The sequence below is a fragment of the Artibeus jamaicensis genome, unplaced genomic scaffold, assembly GCF_021234435.1.
Source record: "Artibeus jamaicensis isolate MK-2021 breed Jamaican fruit bat unplaced genomic scaffold, CSHL_Jam_final contig_2790, whole genome shotgun sequence".
Classification (NCBI taxonomy): Eukaryota; Metazoa; Chordata; class Mammalia; order Chiroptera; family Phyllostomidae; genus Artibeus; species Artibeus jamaicensis.
The window spans coordinates 1,522,148-1,541,211 of NW_026521616.1; the positions used below are offsets into that span (position 1 = coordinate 1,522,148).

The window sequence follows — 19,064 nt, forward strand, 5'->3', positions numbered from 1 at the left end:
TATCACAGACACATGGTCAGCTTGCAAAAGCCTGAAATCTGAACTTGTCTAATGGAACATAAATCTGCCAGGTACCTGCATGATCAGAGTGCAGAATAACAAACAGGGCTGCTGGCAGTTTAATGAAGGGTTTCACACACACACACACACACACACACACACACACACACCCTCGTCCAGACTCATTCCCATCCCCCAGCTATAATAAAATTAGGTATGAAAATATCAGTGGCTTTATGATATCCCCCTTTTAGTTTTAAGGAAAAATATTAAATATTAGCCTTCCCCAGACTCTCAAAGATACAATGAAACAAATGAAATAGTCAAAAAGTCTCTCGCATTTCGGAGGGGCTATCACTGTTTGGCCCTCAGCCCCACATTCTGATGAAGAGACTATAACTAATTCATAAATCACTATGGAGACCTGATGTCACTTTGCTAAACTTCTTTTCTACCAAGAAGTAAAAGTACCAAACTGAGATTCAAACAGAGCCTGCCGCCTTAAATTAAGTACCCAGTGCCACCCTAGATAACCATGGGGCGAGAGAATGTTAAGATCAAGGCTTTGTCTCTTTAGGAAAACTACCACATGCTTCCTGGATGAAATTATGAAACACAAGACCTGAGTACCACCTGAGTACCTGGCTAGGAAATAGAGTTACTTTGCAAACAGAATGAGTGGGATTTTTCTAAGGGCGTTCCTCTCCTGGTTACCTGAGCTGCAAAGCTAGACAGAGCTTCAGATAATCAAAGGAGTCTGGGGCTTTTCCTTCTTTGCTCTTCTGAGCAGGCAGTTCCTAGAGAAGCTCTCCAGGGTTGGATGAGAGTGTGCTGGGTCTAAGGCACTTGGCGGTTTGACTGGACGGGAGCCTGAGAGTGCCATTTCTTGACCACACATCACAGACTGCAGACCCTAATGGCTGCTCATCCAGCAGGCACTCCCGCTCTTTGTCCTCACTGGCAGAGGTCTGATTTGGTTGGGGGTATTCAATGTCCCATGGGTTCAGGGAATGTAGCACTTCTGTACCACCACAGGGTGAATGTGAATTTGTTTTAGCCAGCCCGGGAAACTCTATTTTCCTGGCCAGTGATTAGTTTTAAGCACATGACTCAGTCCTGACCAATGAGTCCTGGGAGGGGTGAGAGAACTCTGCTGGGGAGCTTCTGGGAAAGGTCTTCCTCCCATAATTGAAATGCGCATTCATTCAGCCAGATGCTGTGGAATTTACAGGTAGATGTCTAGAAATGTGGCAGACGTCTGGCGATCATGAGGAGACAAGTTCAAGGGCTAACCCATTAACCAAGGAAGGTAGAGCAGAAACATGAAGAGTGTGCCAAAACCCTTGATTACATCACTGAGCCATTACAGTCTACTTCTGTGCTTCTTGCTACAAGTGATGTTAAATTATAGCTGGGTGCTGAGCCAAGTATTTTCTGTGTGCCCCTGCAGATCCACTCTTCAGCTTTCCCATCCTGCTCTCTGCTCCCGAGGCTGATATGGACCACATCAACAGGCCCCCTTGCCTTCTGACCTCCACAGGGCTGGACTAATAGGCAGCTTCAGTGGAAGACTGTGGGGAGGAGAGTGAAAGCAGACCATTTACTTCCCCAGCTCCCTTCTGCAGGATTACTCCAAGTAGGCTATGTCCTTAAAGTTATGGCTCCTCACTAAACATGCCTTTCTCTCCTTCTAGGTTCTAGTAACTCTTCCCTCCCTCTTTGGACCTCGAAGCTATTACCAAATAGCTCTGCTGATACAAATCCCTTGATTCCATTTCAATCCCACATATTTGTAAATAGTCCCTTTAGGAAACTCTCCTCAAATAATCCTAATCTTAGTATGCAGTTTCTTGTTAAGCTCCTGATTGATGGAGGTATTCTGCTACTTGCAGCTAAAAGCAGCCTAAGTGTTAACCCCAGCATTGGATTCTAGTTCTTAAAATCCAGGAGACATCACAATATAGAAAATTCCAGTACCACTTTCCATTCCAGTTTCTAATGAAGTTGGTGTGAGTGGTGGGAAGCAGTGGTTGGAAGGAGGAGGAGGTAATAAATGGCATATACCTATGTCAAGGAGGGAGAAATAAATGGCACATGCATATATGTTTTCTGGAAGAAGGAGATGATGAGAATCCTATCTGAATAACCCTTAACAGTACATACTGTACATTTGCACACATTTTAATTTACAATAACCTTGTGAGAAAGGTCTCTTGATTTTTCACTTTACAGATGGGGTCAGGTAAAGAACAGAAATGTGCAGTAACTTCTCAGAGGTGCAGCAAGCGGGTAAACCAGGAATGGAAACCAGATATACTGACTCAAATTCTGTGGTTTTCGTACTCCCCAGGGCTTGCCCTTCCCGCCAAGAATCAAGCCCAGGAAGGCAGGGAACGAAAAGGAAAGAGGCAGGTGATTTGTGGATTTATGCTGCCCTGCTTATGCTCATCTAAGATTTTTGTGAAATTCCTTTAACATCTAAGAAAAACCACATATACTAAAAAGAACCCAACCCAACAGCTTGCAGTAGCCTGCAATTCCAGAATAAATACTGAAATTGGCAGGACACATTGTATCCTTCCTCTCAATGGGCCACGTGAGGACACTGCCTAACATCTGTCCTGTGTGTCTGGGAATATATAGTATTTATGTTTCATCCAACCCTCTGATGCCTCTCTCTTGTACCAAAAGAACTGCTGTGCCCTACCTTCTGATCTAATCTAAAAATGTCATCGACATCTGGCCCCAAAGACCTAAAAATTCTTTTTAAGAATCCTCCCTGCCTTTCATATCCTCTCCGCCTCCTAAGAGAACGATTCAGATGAAATCATGCCAAGTACTGAGTAAATGGGAGGGGTTTTTTAGTGGAAACCATAATGCTATGCTGTGACCACATTTTCACAATACTTCAGGGGTGGGAGGGTGGCCCCTCTGCCTGGATAGGCTGGAAGGCTATTTAACATTTTGTTCAGGGTAAACACAGCCCAGATTCAAGAGTCAAGACCAAGTCATAAGACTCACTGCAGTCGAACTCTGGCACCAGCCCCAACTGCTTCTAGGCAGCTGTGCCCTCACCCTAACAAAACCACCTAGAAAATGCCTCCATGAAAAAAACAAAGCAAAATCTAGCACTCTGCAGGACTGCAGTATGTGGCATCTCAGGAAACTGAGCATTAAACCCAGTTTAATACCTGAATCTTTTCCCCCAGAGCAGCTCAAAGCAGCTTTTACCACCAAGGGGTAATAAATAATGTAGTGAAATTAACTGCTCATTTTAAAACCATTACCTTGTTGAAATAGCTAGTTCTTATTGATACAGGAAGATGTTCAAGACCTAATACTGGGTAGACAGAGAAAGACAAATACTGTATGATGTCACTTATATGTGGAATCTAAAGAAGATGAACTCAGAAACAGAGAGTAAGAATGCTGGTTACCAGGGTGGGGGTTGGTAGAAATGGGAGGTACTGGTGAAAGGTTAGGAGCTTCTAGTTATAAGACCAACAAGTTCTGGGGATATCTAATGTAAAGCATGGTGATTAGGGCTAATACTGTATTATATTCCTGAGTGCTGCTAAGAGAAATATTATATATTATTACCACAAGAAAAGAAATGTGTAAAGGAATGGAGATATCAGCTAATGCTATGGTGACAAGCTGTTTGTGACATATAAATGTATCAAATCAACACATTGTACATGTTAAACTTATACAATACTATATGTAAAAAATATTATATGTCAATAAAGCTAAGGGGAAAAAGGAACAGTGATGGTTAAGTGCAGGGTAAGTGCTCAATAAATGTTGTTACAGTTGAACAGATAATATCAATTGTTCTTTGTGGGACTGAGTATATAAATAATATTTTCCTCTGTAGTTTTTTACAGTTTCATAAAGCATATACAGGGTGGGATAGATATAGGTTTATAGTTATTCATATAAAAATAACACAATGATTAATAAGTAATAAAAGAATAAACACTTGCATACTCACAACTATGAAACTACTTTAGCAACATCCTATATATAAAATTGGATTGAAAGATTAAAAAAAAAAAACCAACCCCCCCCCAAGCCCTGGGCAGGTAGCTCAGGTGGTTAGAGCAACACCCTAAAACACCAAAGTTCGGGTTCCATTCCTGGTCAGATCACATATAAGAATCAACTGATGAATGCATAAATCAGTGAAGCAATTAGTCAATGTCTCTCTCCCCACTGGTCCCATCCTCTTTTTCTCTCTCAAATCAATTAAAAAAGAAGAAAATAAGAGCACTATTTCTGGGATGCACCTTCACACCTCAGATAGGCTATATATATCCTAATTCTGCTGATTTGTTACATGACCAAATTCCTGGGAGCAGGCTCAGTGAAAGCAAGCACAGAAAAAAAAATGTCCAAAGCAGCAGCAGGTACTTTTCTTTCTTTAAACAATGGGCCAAAAAATTTCTAAGAATTTCAGGTATGCCTAGAATTACCTCAGGAGCAATCAGTATCCATTTTGATAAGGCAGCTGCATCTGGCATTAAAAGATGTTGAGGAGTGTTTACTAAAATTTACAGATAGTTGAAAACTGAAATAAGGAAATAGTATTTTCCAACCTTTAAAATTTATTTATTTATTTATTTATTTATTTACTTTTAGAGTGAGGGGAATGGAGGGAGAAGCAGAGGGAGAGAAACATCAATGTGTGAGAGGTACATCGATCAGTTGCCTCTCTCACACCCCCAACTGGGGACACCCGGCCCACAACCCAGGCATGTGCCCTGACTGGGAATCAAACCAGTAACCTTTCAGTTCATGGGCTGGCACTCAATCCACTGAGCCATACTAGCCAGGGCAATTTTCCACCTTTAAATTAAAGGGTGGAACATACAATTCGTTTTGATTAAATGCCTAATCTTCCATGCTAAGCTCAAATTTTTACACCGATTTTGAAAATAATTGGATAGATTTCAATTTTCAAAATGTATGACACATTCAGGTTAGGCTGAGAACCAACTGCAGAGCAGGATGGCTCACCTTTCCCTAGGAAGCACAAAGGATGGAAAATCTGAGAAAGTCACAGTTGAGGACTCACCTTGCCAGCAGGATCCCCTGGTACTCTTCCAGTTGTCTCATGAAGCTGGGGTTGGGCTTAGTCACTGTTCGTCTTTCCTTCACATAGTCATAGGCTCGGTCCAGATTCCAGCCATATTCCTTCATTGCATAGGCAATCACAGTGGAGGCTGAGCGACTCACCCCCATTTTGCAGTGCACAAGGCATTTGGATCCGTGTTTCCTAGTTTGGGGGGTTGAGGTAAGGAGGAAAATACAATAGCGAGTCCACTTTAAAAGCTGGGTTCTAAATGTTGCCAAGTTTCCTGTTCCGCCCTTCCATTTTCTTGTCTGCAATCCATCCACCTAAGTGTACTTGTATATATCTATAATCAACTGTGCAGGAGGGCAGGCAATTCTCATTGGGTAGTCAAAGAATATTCAATGTTAACATTAGCCTCTTTAATTCATTCAACAAACATTTACCAGGAATTTATCATGTGTAAGAAAATGTGCAAGGTATTGTGAGGCAAAGATCAGTAACAGCTTTCCCTAATAGGTAGGATTTTGTGAGAGACGCAGACAATTAAAGTTCAAAATGGTAATTGCGATGACAATTGGTCATGGAGCCTGAGGGGAGAATTTTCAATTTAGAGACTGGACCCCACTTGGAGTGGGGGTGGAGGCCTGTCCCTTCATAGCCTCGGGGGAATGTTTCATGGCTGGCACACTCCTGAATTACAGGTGTGGCAGTGATTCATCTAATTTATCTGAAAGTTCTGAATTGTTTCCAGCTCAAGTTCCAGTTAGGGTTCTGTTGCTGGAGGAGAGCAAGACCCAAACTAATCCTCCTTTTTACTCAGAGGTAGCCCTGGATATTACTTTTCACAACACCATGACCCATGTTCTGTCTAGGGTCTGGCTGTACAACCCATGGAGATGGATGGGACCGTGAGATGTACCACGAGATGTACCAAATGGCTTTTTCAGTGAGGAAGGTGGAATGAATGAATAACTATTTTTTTTAATGTGGTGGAAGAACAAGAAAACAAACTTACCATACAGTGATACAAAAACAAAACAAAACCCCTCAGTCTTAACATGCCAGAGTTTATTACCCTGTATAAGCATTACTCGATTGTGCCAATTCTGCTAATAACACAGTGCCTGGCACCGAAAAAGCCTTTAAATATTTGCTAATGTGTGAACAAACTTATGGATCTGCTGATTAGATAGATCTGTCAGCTGTAAGTAGAAACAACATTTTTAAATCTGTAAAAAAGAATGGTTGCTCTTATCACCAGTGTACACGGGCTGGAATTCTTCCCATGTGGCTATTCCAATGAATTAAAAAAACGTACACATCAGCCTAAAAGGGGAATTCACTCACTAACTCACTGTATTATAGTAGATAAGCTTCCTTCTGGAAGCTTATAATCTTCCTGCTGACGATGGAGGCACCTGAAAGAGTTAAGTATCAGTGCATGGAGGCATGGGTTTAAGTGCCAAAATGAGTGAGCCAAATAAGCTATAGGAATGCAGAGGATAGTCTGGAACAATTAAAACAGTCTAGAAAGGAAGGTAAGATTAACCCCCTCCTTGTCAACGAGATGCAAAATTTTGGTGTCCTAAGGTTGGTGTGGTGTGTCTGTGTGCTTAGATGATGCCAGCTAGAAAATACAATGCTTGTTTTGTTTATGGCACCACAGGGTTTTCACTTAAACTACAGTTGGGAGGCCAATGCACAGTGACTCAGATGGAAGTGCAGACCTGTGCTCAATTATTTCCCCATCAAGCTCTGACAACTTTAATGCATAAAATTTCAGGTCTATACCTGCAGGCCCGAAAGGTACTCAAAGTTGGACAATCCTAAGAAAAATACGATTTAACATCCACTCCCATGAAAACACTTCATATTGAACTAGGCTTTCAATGGATGGCTTCTAACTCATGTGATGAAGGATCTGAAGACAGGTCTCACCTAACCCAATTTCACCTTTCAGGTTTAACCCCACTTCTCTACCCTCCACTCCCCAGCCCCTGCCAGTGCTGGACTGTCCACATTAAGCCTAGCATCACATTAGTAATCTTGAACCCACCCATGTGTATACAGAGCTCGGAATTCAGGGCTCTTATTAAGGTAAAACACATGAGGTGCCCAGTGTGCTGTGTGGGAGGCACTCACTCTCAGATGCCAACCTACACTTGCAGGGACCTGAGAGCGAGTGCTTAAATGTAACCTAGGCACCTTGTATACCTCACCCCAATCCCAGCCTTGCTGAAATCAGCCTTTCTTTTCATTGAGACTGGGGCCTCACCTAATTCAAGTCTCTTTAGCTATAACCCTGACAACCTGCCTAGTCTTTTCCAGTCCCCTTTCCTTAAGGCAGGGGTGTCAAACTCATTTTCACTGGGGGCCACATCAGCCTCAAGGTTGCCTTCAAAGGGCCGAACGTAATTTTAGAACTGTCTAAATGTAACTACTCCTTAACAGTTAAGCGAGAGGTCGGCGCTGCTGCCAGATAAAACAAGGTAGAGGGCTGGATTCAGCCAGCGGGCCTTGTGTTTGCCGCCTGTGCCTTAAGGGATTAGACTATTCCTAGGTATATGATGGACTCTGAAATGTGAAATGGTATTAGGTTCAAGTCCTATTTTTACCACTTGTTACTTAACCTCTCTGGACCTTATCTCTACAGTCTGTCCACCTCTGTAGAGAAGGACAGTATATGCCTCCTGGGTTCTGGAAAATACGGCGTGAGAGGATATACGTGAAGCACCTGGCACACAGTAAGCATGCCAGGAGTGGTATTATTGGGAATAATTTAATGAAAAAATATAAAATGCTCTTCCAAAATATAAAACACTCTTTTAGGTGCTGGCTAGGTACTGTGAGGATGAACTCAAAGCTAGAGTATGGGAATTCAGGTAACTAAAAGGGAGAATTTTCTGATCATGAAGGTCCTTAAGCATGGAATCATTTTTAGCTGCACACTTTAAAAACAGAAGTGTCTGTTTTCTGCCAGGGATGGTTTGAACGTGGTCCCACCTGAAGGGGTGGTGTGGCCAACATGAGTTTTTACGGTTCCTCGTACTGAAGGCAAGGAGATCCCCAGAGACTTTAAAAAAAAAGTGTTGACATATTAATACTAATTAATATTAATTAAACACTACATCAATACCATGAAATAGCTTCACTGAAAGGACCAATTAAAAATTTTTAAAAAGGGCCAATTAATTTAAGGAAGACAACAACAGAAAAGCCAGAGAAAAATTTCACTACTTAGAATATCACAGAAGTACAATTAAAAAAAAAAAAAAAGGAAGAAAAGATTTCCAAAGCTCACTATGTTTATCTCCTTGTTTACAGAGAGGAGAACCCAGCAGTCTAACAATCTGGAATAATTTCTATTATATAACTTTAAAATATCTCCAGTGGCAATTTAAGTATTTCATTCAGAATTTCTCATTTCTCTCACTTCTATTTCCTTTGCTGCAGCTTAAGTTTATTTACTCTTACTTTGTGCTCAATGGAAAGAGCCAACATGAGGTCATCTTCTTCCAGGGGCTTTATCTACTTAAAGGAAAAGTATTCAGTCGCTAGCCATTTTCCCCTAGGATTAAGAAATCTGTCTTCTTTTTTTCCCTTACTTCCCTTTTCCGTACCCTCAGTGAGTTATCTACAGCTTTCAGGCCCCAGCCATGTGTGTACACAGACAACAAGGGTAAGAATGTGTTCAGGACCCATTACTCACTTGGCTTTAGAGATGAATTTATAAGTGTCATTCCAGTAAGCCAGGAGATCTGTTGCCTCTTCATCATACACCCGAATGTTATGATACTCAAAGACTCCTGGGAAGAAGTTATCTATCTCTCGAGTAACATTCAAAATATACCGCACCCTGCAAGGAAACCAAGGGAGAATATTGGCTCTATTACTTAGGCTAAATCCAATTTCCAGCACTGTTTCTCTTACTTAAAATTTGTTTACTCCCTAAGCTGAAATTAAATACTAAAATACCGAAGAAAGCTAAGAAACTAAGGGTCTATACTTATTTGGCACAGAAACTGTTTTACAGGGTTCTGGGCATACCTGGGCATCAGGGAGTTACTGGGAGAAAAGTTATCTACCAAGTTCAACATCTAAATTCCATTTTCAGTTTATGTAGTTTCACAATCTAATCTTTGATAGTCTTTTGAAAACATGTCTCATATTTTACTCCAAAGGTTCAATCTAAGTTCCATGATGTGACAATTCCTTTTTAGTCACTAAAATTACCAGCAAATTAATTTATTCTTTGGAAGTAATTTATAATTTAATCAAGTATCTCCAGAAGAGGAAAAAAAATTTCCTCCTGTCTTCCTAAATGCCAGATTGTCAGATTTTGCTCTACTACTCTCTCTAAACTACAGGAAATGCAAATGAGGCCAGGGCTGGGAGGGTCAGGAAAGTTGGACTTAAAATTCTCTCTTGAACTCTCTAGGCTGCATTCCTGGCTGCTATGGCAGCAGATGTGTCTGAGAGCTCTCCCATACTGAGAGGCCTGCAGAAAAAAGTTTCTGTATCAATTTTTTTCCTGCTCTCTCTCACTGCACAATCTCAATAAAGGCTTCGATTTAATTTGCTGAAAGCTTATCTTTCCTCAATGCTTTGTGCACTCAGACATCATTGGAGTTTACTCTATCAAGACAACATGGGCTCATTTCTCTGCAAAAGCTGCTTCCTTCTCAGAACCACATGCAGGATTATACAAACCCAATCTCCCAAGTCAGAGAAGTGATGACAGAGAGGAAGAGCCATTCCCTAAATGGTGTGGCTCAGTGGGTTGGGCCTCATCCTGCAAACCTAAAGGTCACCAGTTCAATTCCTGGTGAGGGCACATGCCTGGGTTGTTGGTCAGGTCCCCAGCTGGGGGTGCAATAGGTAACCGATCCATGTTTCTTTTGCACATGGATGTTTCTGCTCCTCTCTTTCTCCTTCCCTTCCCTTCTCTCTAAAAATAAGTAAATAAAATCTTAGATAAAAGAAAAAGAAAGGGAGAGCCACAGGTAACCAATTCTGTGGTTAAGGTGAAAAGACCAACATTGTTTCTGGGACCTGATTTGAATCTGTTTTAACATAGCACTAAAGTCCTTTACTAGAAAGGATTTAAAAATAAAATTAAAAAGCAAGCACATGCAACTGTAGAAAAGAGTCTAGCAGTTCCCCTAAAGGTTAAATAGAGTTACCATATAACCCAGGATTTCTTCTCTTAGGTAGGAAGTCAAGACAAATGAAAATATAAATCCATCTAAAAATTGTACATGAATGGTCATAGCAGCGTTCAAAATATTCCAAGGTAGAAACAACCTAAATGTCCATCAACTGATGAATGGATAAACAAAACGTGGTATATCATAGAATATTACTTTGCAATAAAAAAGAAATGAAGTACTAATAACACGCTCCAACATTAGTAAATCTTGAAATACAATGTCAAGTTAAAAATCATTCTTAAAAGACCACATATTGAATGATTCCATTTATAGTATATGAAATTTTCAGAATATGCAAATCTATAGAGACAGAAAGTGTATTAGTAATTTCTAGGGACTAAGGGAAAGAAGGGAATGGGGGTGAATGCTAAAAAGTACAATTTTAGCATTCTTTTCGGGTTGAAAAATGTTTTAAACTGCTTGTTGCACAACTGTGTATGTACTGAAAACAACTAAGTATACATTTTACTTTTTTCCACTTTTTTAAAAAATATATTTTATTGATTATGCTATTACAGTTGTCCCATTTCCCCCCTTAATTCCCCTCCACCCTGCATACCCCCTCCCCCATTCCCCACCTTTAGTTCATATCCATGTGTCACAAGTTCTTTAGCTTCTCCATTTCCCATACTATTCTTACTGTCCCCCTGTCTATTTTTTACCTACCATCTATGCGACTTATTCTCTATACCTTTTTCCCCCCTCTCCCCCTACCACTCCCCTGTTGCTAACCCTCCATGTGATCTCCATTCTGTGGTTCTGTTCTTGTTCTAGTTGTTTGCTTTTGTTTTTGGTGTGGTTGTTAATTAGTGTGAGTTTGCTGTCATACACTTTACTTTTTAAAAAGATTTATTTATTTATTTATTTATTTATTTATTTATTTATTTATTTATGGGAAGAGAGGGAGAAAGAGGAGAGAGAAACAATGATTGGTTGCCTCTTGTATGCGTCCCAACCACAGACCAAACCTGCAACCCAGGAATGTGCCCTGACTGGGATTAGAACCTGCAGCCTTTCGCTTTGTGGGATGATGCCCAACCAACTGAGCCACACTGGTCTGGGCTGAAGCATACATTTTAAATGGGTGAACTGTATAGTATATGTAGTACATCTCAATAAAACTCAGGGAAAAAAACACAAACACACTTCTCTTATTTTATTTAAAATAAAAATGAACAACCTCTCACCTCCAATTCCATACTTCGGTAATGGATTATAGCAGAACAGAACTTCCCAATCCTTTTTTATTACAGAACTCTAGGTAGCCACTCCAATTGGAATTGGCACTCCCTAAAATTTCTTTGTCATCTTTATACAGACTAGCACTTTACTTGGGGTTCTAAAGTCAGCATACTGGTGAAATATAGCCTTTATGTCAAAATTATACTTGCAAATCCCTTATATGTTTTGGGGTATAGATCCCCGAGCTGTAATTCTTCACCCACTCAAGTTTAAGAACTAGTACATTTAAGAAACAAGATCTAAGTTGGTATCTGACTATCCAACTATACTGTCTTTTAAAACAAATATATATACACACATACATATATCTGCATTTTATATTTAGCCTTATAAGTAGTAAATGAGATGAACAGGCCTCATTTCCAGCTGGGATTGTAAGTCAAAAGTCAAAGCGTATTCTGAAGTCAAAGTGTGTGTATGCATGATGTGATTCAATGCATTTGGCCAGCACTGCTAGATCACATCTCAGATTTCACATTAAATGTGGTGCCTAGGTGCTACTTTCCCACAGACCATAGTCTGTCAATTTTTCTATAAATCTTTCACATTTATTGAGTACCCTATTAAGCTCTGAGCTAGGGAGATGTATGTTTTACACAAAACTAAAGTCTCTGCTTTCAAGAAGTCTATCAATTTAAACTTTCCAAGTTCTATTTATTTTGATATATTAAGTAACCAGATTTCCTCCCCTGGAACTCTTTTTATAATTATTTGGCTTGAATTCTGCTCCAAGTTCATTTTAGCAATTATGACATGCCTTTCTTCTGGGGGAAAAGTAAGGAGTATGCATCTAATCAGGTTAAAGATAACCAGAAGGCTGAGTTGTAGCTGAGAAAACCAGCAGCCCACAACCAGCCAGGCAGCAATCACTCTCTGAGTCTTAGTAATAAGTCTTATCTCTGCCTACAATGAAGAGTCAGCATGGCCAATTTCCAGACACAATTTTCTCTTCTCTTGTTGGGATGATCTGACCTCCTAAGGCCAAGTACAATAAAATAATTTAGGCATTAGCTAGGAATTTAAAAGGAAAGAATGGCAGATTTTTGTTTGCTGAATGTTCAGTATGGTCTCAATTGCTATAATGAAACTCAATAACCTGGCTGTTGAGGAGCACATTTCTTAACACAAGGTAGGTCTTATTCGATTTCAGAAGCTTGTCTATTTTACATTTATAACTTAGTCACCAAGCACCTTATTGAGACTCATATATTTCTGGATCCCTAGCACCTAGTATTATGCTTGGCCACAGAAGGTGCTCAACTGAATGAACAGCCGTGAAACCAACATATGCAGTCTTGCATACTCTAATAGAAAAATAGGAGCCAAAGGCAAAACTATAGGGACAGTAGAAAGATCACTGGTTGCTGGGGTTGGAAGTCAGGGGATAAGTGGATAGAACATAGAGGGTTTTTAGGGCAGTGAAAATACTCTGTGATGCCATAATGATGGATACATTATACACTTGGCCAAAACCACAGAATGTACAACACCAAGAATGAACTGTAAGCTATGGACTTTGGGTGATTATGATGTGTCAATGTAGGACCATTAATTACAATAAATGCACTACTCTGGTGGGGGGATACTGATAATGGTGTGTGGGGGGGGGCTATGCATGTGTTGGGGCAGGGGTATATGGCAAATCTCTGTACCGTCCCTTCAATTTTGCTGTGAACACTTAAATTGCTCTAAAAAAGTTGTTTTTAAAGGAACCAATAAGTACATTTTTGTTATGCACAGCATGAAAAGCTTACACATTTGTTTCTGAAAGCCTTGCCACTGAAACAGTTGATCTTTCTTGGTAGGTGGGAGGATGAAACAGTGGGAGAACAGCAGTTTTAGTTCTTATTCGATTGCACCTGATTAGAACCAATGGGAAACAACTCTTAAGCTGAAAGTAAGTCACTGACACCTCTTTGACTGGCAACTGGTAGAGATAAAACAGTGACGCTTACCCTCGGTTCTGTAAATCTTCTAAGTTGGAAGCATTCCATTCGGAGCCCTGTGGAACCAAAAAGACAAGGTTAGGGAGTATTAGCAAATGAACCAAACACAATACTTGAACGGGAGGCTTGTCAGGGAAGAAGCAGAGTTTCTAAAAAGAACGCTGATATCATCACTGAATTTCCACTCTATGTGCCAGGTACTTAACATGTATGTTACCGTGTTTAGTTTTCACAAATGATAGAGTAAGAAGCTAGCTTCATTTTTATGGATAAGAAAACTGACCCTCATAGAATTAAGGTAATTTCTGTTCAAGATCACATTGCTGGAAATGTGCCTTTGACCATCTTCCAATCTAAGTTAAATGTCTGTTATTCTTGCTTATAGAGTACTTTGATTTTTTTCAAAAGCAGGTGTCACAATTTTTATTTGTGTATTTATTCATGGGCTTGTTTACTACCTCTCTCTCTTCCACTGTAACGTAAGCTTCTGTTGTTCCCTCTGGAAACCCGTGTATACTGCCTGACACCTGGCAGGTAGTTAATAAACATTTGTTGAATGAACAAAGTGGCATTATTACACATTAAACTTAGATTTCGTTCTAGAGCCCACACTCTTTCTATTGGATTATGCTGCATGTAAGGAGTGGGAAGTAGTATGTGCGCACGTGTGTAAAGAGTGAACAGCAGCTTCTGACAAATGAGGGAAATATGATATGCAAAACTCAAGGAGGTTTTACAGATTATCTGGAACATACACCAATTTTTTGTATTTTGACATTCACTTTCTTTTCTTCCATTTCTTTCAATGTATATCTCCTACTTTTTTCCCTGAACCATTTAAAAATAATTTGAGCATCGTACTTCCCTTCAATACTTGATCATAGATTGTTTAAGAACAAAAACATTCTCCTATATAATTCCACTTTTACAACCAAGAAAGATAATATTAATACAATAACAACCTATCACCCATATCTGAATTTCAAAATTTGTCCTCAAAATGTACTTCATATTAATTCTATCAAGAATCATACTTTGGTCCTGGCTGGGTAGCTTAGCTGGTTAGAGCATCATCTTGATACATTAAGGTTGTGCGTTCGATCCCTGGTCAAGGCACATACAAGAATAAACCAATGAATACCTAAGTAAGTGGAACAACAAACTGATGTTTCTCTAAAATCAATAAATTAAAAATAAATCGCCCTGGCTGGCATAGCTCAGTGGACTGAGTGCGGGCCTGCGAACCAGAGTATCGCGGTTCGATTCCCAGTCAGGGCACATGCCTGGGTTGCAGGCCAGTTCCTAGCAGGGGACGTATGAGAGGCAACCACACATTGATGTTTCTCTCCCACTCTTCCTCCTTCCCTTCCCCTCTCTCGAAAAATAAATAAGTAAAATATTTTAAAAAATCACACTTTTCATTTAGTTGTATGTCTCGATCTCCTTTAATCTAGAACAGTCCATCTTTACCTTTATCATTTCTGTGTTATTGACATTTTTGTAGACTACAGGTCTGTAATCTTGAGAGAACTCCTCACAATCTGGATTTGATTGCTTCCTGATGACTAGATTCAGGTCAAGGATTCTTGGCAAGAATATTACAAGGCTGATGTTATGTACTTCCTACAGCATCAAATCACGAGGTAATTAGTGTCAGTTTGTCCTATTGTTTGTCATGCTGACTTTGAATTCTTTGTAGTATCTTTGTATCTGGTACATCCTTCTACTGCATAGGTTTCTTTACAAACAGTCATTTTTAGGTATAAATAATCTTCGAAGCCATGTGAATATCTGTTTCACAATAATCTTTTACACTATGGTTTTGGCATCAATTGCTGATCTTGCCCAAATCAATTATTTTATTGGAGGTTACAAATGGTGATTTTCTAATTCCATCATTGTCTCTGCATGTTAGCTGGCATTTTTCTGTAAAAGAGAGCTTCATCTAATCAATGTTTCTACCCTTCAGCTGAGTGTTTCTATGCACTCATGAATTCTTTTTGTATTTACTGTAATAATCTATTATCATCAGTTTCTTTTTTGACACTCAAATTGTCCTGAATTTGGCCAGTGAGAATATTTTCAAGCAGGCTTGTTTTGATATGACTCCATTAGCCTTTAGCAATTCCTTATTTCCTAATACCAAAAAAAAAATTGCTTTAGATTCACTTTGTGAGTGAAGCCCACCATTTCTCCAAGAAGCTCTGGCTTATTTAGTGAAGAATGGTACTTTCTAATCAAGATCTAGGCATTTAAATTAGGTGCCTTCGTAACTAATGGGTGTCATTACTTCTAAAATTTTTCAGGGGACAGATCTGGCAAATATTCCCAAATATATAATCAGTTTATACTGGTACCTCTGATTCAAATTTAACACTGCAAGGTGCTTTCTTTCTTGCCCCTCCCCCATTATTTTATCTACACCATGGTGAGAACCTTGGTTCCCAACAACTCATTTGCTTTACTTACAAAATAGTTTCAAATACTATTACACCAACACCACAACCAACAACAAACCTGTTAAGTTCAAATTTTCTTTGCAGTTCTCTTTTTTAAATTACACCCTACTAAGGAGTATAATCAGAGTATTATGCTTTAAAGTGATTTAAATCTATCTTTTTTGTGTGAGGTTATCAATCTGATATACATTTGGGTTCATTTGTTTCTGTTTGTATTCAATTTTTCCATTTTTTAAAGAATATTTTTTATTGTTCATGTTTCTTTAACTTATTTTTCTTAGATAAGTCCCTTTAACATTTCATATAATAAGGGCTCACAGTTATTAACAACCACACCTAAAACAAAAGCAAACTAAAAGGACAGCTAGATCAGGAGTGGAAACATAGAAATGAAGATCTCAAGGAGGGTTAGCAACAGGGGAGTGGGAGGAGGAAAAGTGGGGAGAAGGTGCAGAAAATAAGTAGCATAGACAGTAGACAGAAAATAGATGGGGGGGCAAGAATAGCATGGGAAATATAGAATCTAAAGGACTTGAGACACATGGTCATAAACTAAAGGGGGGTAATGGTGGGGATGCAGGGGTAGGGTGGAGGGGAATGAAGGGGGGAATAGAACAACTGTAACAGCATAATCAATAAAAAAATTTAAAAATAAGAATATTTTTTATTTTTCAATTCCATTCTTTTTGAGTTTTTATGAATATACAAAACTTTCACATGGTTGGAAATCAAAAGTGTATTTAAAAGTAAACTTGAGCCCTGGCTGGGTGGCTCGTTGGTTGGAGCATCATCCCATAGACCAAAAGGCTGTGGGGATCGATTCCAGGTCAGGGCACATACCTAGGTTGTGGGTTTGATCCCTGGTTCGAGTGCATACAAGAGGCAACCAATCAATGTTTCTCTCACACACTGATGTTTCTCTCTTTCTCTCCACCCCCTTCCTTCCTGTCTCTCTAAAAGCAATAAACATATCCTCAGGTAAGAATTAAAAAACAATAAATAAATAAAAGTAAAGTTGAAGTCTCACTCCTACCCCTATCTCTTCAATCCCCATGGGTAGCCATTTTCATTAGTTTCTGGCTTATTCTACCTATGTTCTATTTTGAAAGAAAATATAAGCAAATACATAACTATACTATATCTTACATAAAAATAGTATACTACATATACCCTTTTTACTTTTCACTTTCAAATGTTTGATATACGGTAAACCACTCTATATCATAGATCACAGAGATTCTCCTTATTCTTTCTTACATCTGCACAGAACTTCATTGGATAGTAATATAATAGTTTATTATACCACCATCCTGTGAATGATGTTTCATATTTGTGGAAGCAAGATTTCTGGGTCAAGGGTAAATGTTATAGTTTTTTTAGAGACATTGCTAAATTCCCCTCCATAGAGTTTAGAACAATTCTGCATTTCCACTAGCAATGTACGAGAGTGCCAGTTCTTCCAGAGCCTTGCCAACATAAATGTGTTTAAAACTTTTGAATTTTTGCAAATCTAGTAGGTGTGAGATGTTACCTCAGTGTAATTTCAATTTGTATTTTTTAAGAGTAAAAGTGAGCAAATTTTCAATATTTCAGGTCCATTTCTATCTTTAAGCTATTTGTTCATGTCATTTGAAAAGACAAACATTTAAAAATGAGAATTTACCTATTTCAGAATTATGCATTCAACGGAATTTAGCATTAAAAGACTCGGTTCAACTCCCAACTCCCCTTCTTATTGTGGGGAGTTGGACAAACCACTTAACCTGTGTTCACTTCCCTTATCTATAAAATGGAACACTTCTCCCACCCTAATCCTATCTATCTACTGGGCACCTGGCTCTCAAATTACAACTATAGTTTCTCCCAATTCCTTCTGCTATGTGAGAATACAAAGAGAACTCTGTGATCTGGGCCCTCACTTGAACATGCAGGCACCCTGATGTCAGATTTTCAGCCTCTGGAACTGTGAGAACAAATTTCTGCTCTTTACAAGTCAACAAACAAACAAAAAAACCAGTTTCTCTCATATTAAAGTAGAAAAACCCTCTCTTCATTCTGAATCCTCCTCTACACACTGTCCTTTTTCTCTTCCTCTCATATTCAAGACTCACAGAAACATAATATAATACTTTCTCCAATTCTTTATTTCCTATGTGTTTCAACCCACAGCACTGTGGCTTATGCCCTCCCTCATCACTCTTGTTAATGTTCCTAATGACCTCTTTTAATCGTCTAATTCAAGGGTCATCTTTGTATCCTTATTCCATTGGTCTTTCTGGGAGTACCTATTTGATATGGTTCATTAGTCCCTCCTTATGGAACTAGATCACACTCCACAAATATCTAGCTTCATGCCTGTCACAATAAAAAGGATCAACAAATGTTTGTTGAATGATTAAATAAGTAAATAGAGGACTTTGAAAATTGTTAATTGTATGCAAACACTGTTACAATATTACAAGTGGAATGTATTTTAGTCACTTAACTGGAAGGTCTCAAGAATACTATACAAAGTTCCAGGAAGTGAACGGCAACTCATCTTTTTTTTGCAGAGTAGGGCTCAGATGACTTGCTTTCAAAAAATATGGATGGTTCTGAAGGTATTATGCTCAACCATAGAAAACTAGCTCCCACACCAAAGAAACAGGCAAGAACTACAGAAGACTTCAAGGAGACAGCAGCTAAGCAATAAAGGGTTGAGTGGCTAAACTGAAGCCAGAGAAATGTGACCACCTAACTTCTTAATTTAGAAATTTAAATCCTCTGAGGAACTCTGTCTAGCTAGATGGAAATAACCCTGATGTGATGGGGAAAGTCCATGGCTTTATCTACTTGTCCAGAGAAAATTCAATCTAATAATCAGAAATAACACATATTCAGAAACAAAATAAATTAAAAGCCCTGGCTATTGACTCAGTGAAGCCTGTATAAAGTGACTTGGGCTGTGGTTAGGGCTGCTTGGAGTTCAACCTGAAAAAACTGGAGTCACTGTGGTGTAATTACTTTTCTGTCCTCAATATATATGCCATTTATATTAGCCCCCTGGGGTCTTCCACAGACTTGGTCTTTTTTTCTCTCTGCTTCTCAGGCTTACAATGACTTAATTCCATGGGGGTTTTTACTATGTTCT

The 19,064-nt window shown here is 39.1% G+C and overlaps 1 protein-coding gene across 5 annotated transcripts in view; it reads right to left on the reverse strand.

Moving 5' to 3' along the window:
• Positions 1–19,064, reverse strand: part of SSH2 (slingshot protein phosphatase 2) — a 253,207-nt gene that overhangs the window by 13,974 nt on the left and 220,169 nt on the right. For all 5 annotated transcript variants that reach the window (XM_053662770.1, XM_037162789.2, XM_053662771.1 and 2 more), the window contains 3 exons: positions 13,485–13,531; positions 8,787–8,933; positions 5,078–5,278 (listed from right to left, as the gene is read on the reverse strand). In XM_053662770.1, the coding sequence (XP_053518745.1) occupies positions 5,078–5,278; positions 8,787–8,933; positions 13,485–13,531 (395 nt within the window). The remainder of the gene's footprint in view (positions 1–5,077; positions 5,279–8,786; positions 8,934–13,484; positions 13,532–19,064) is intronic.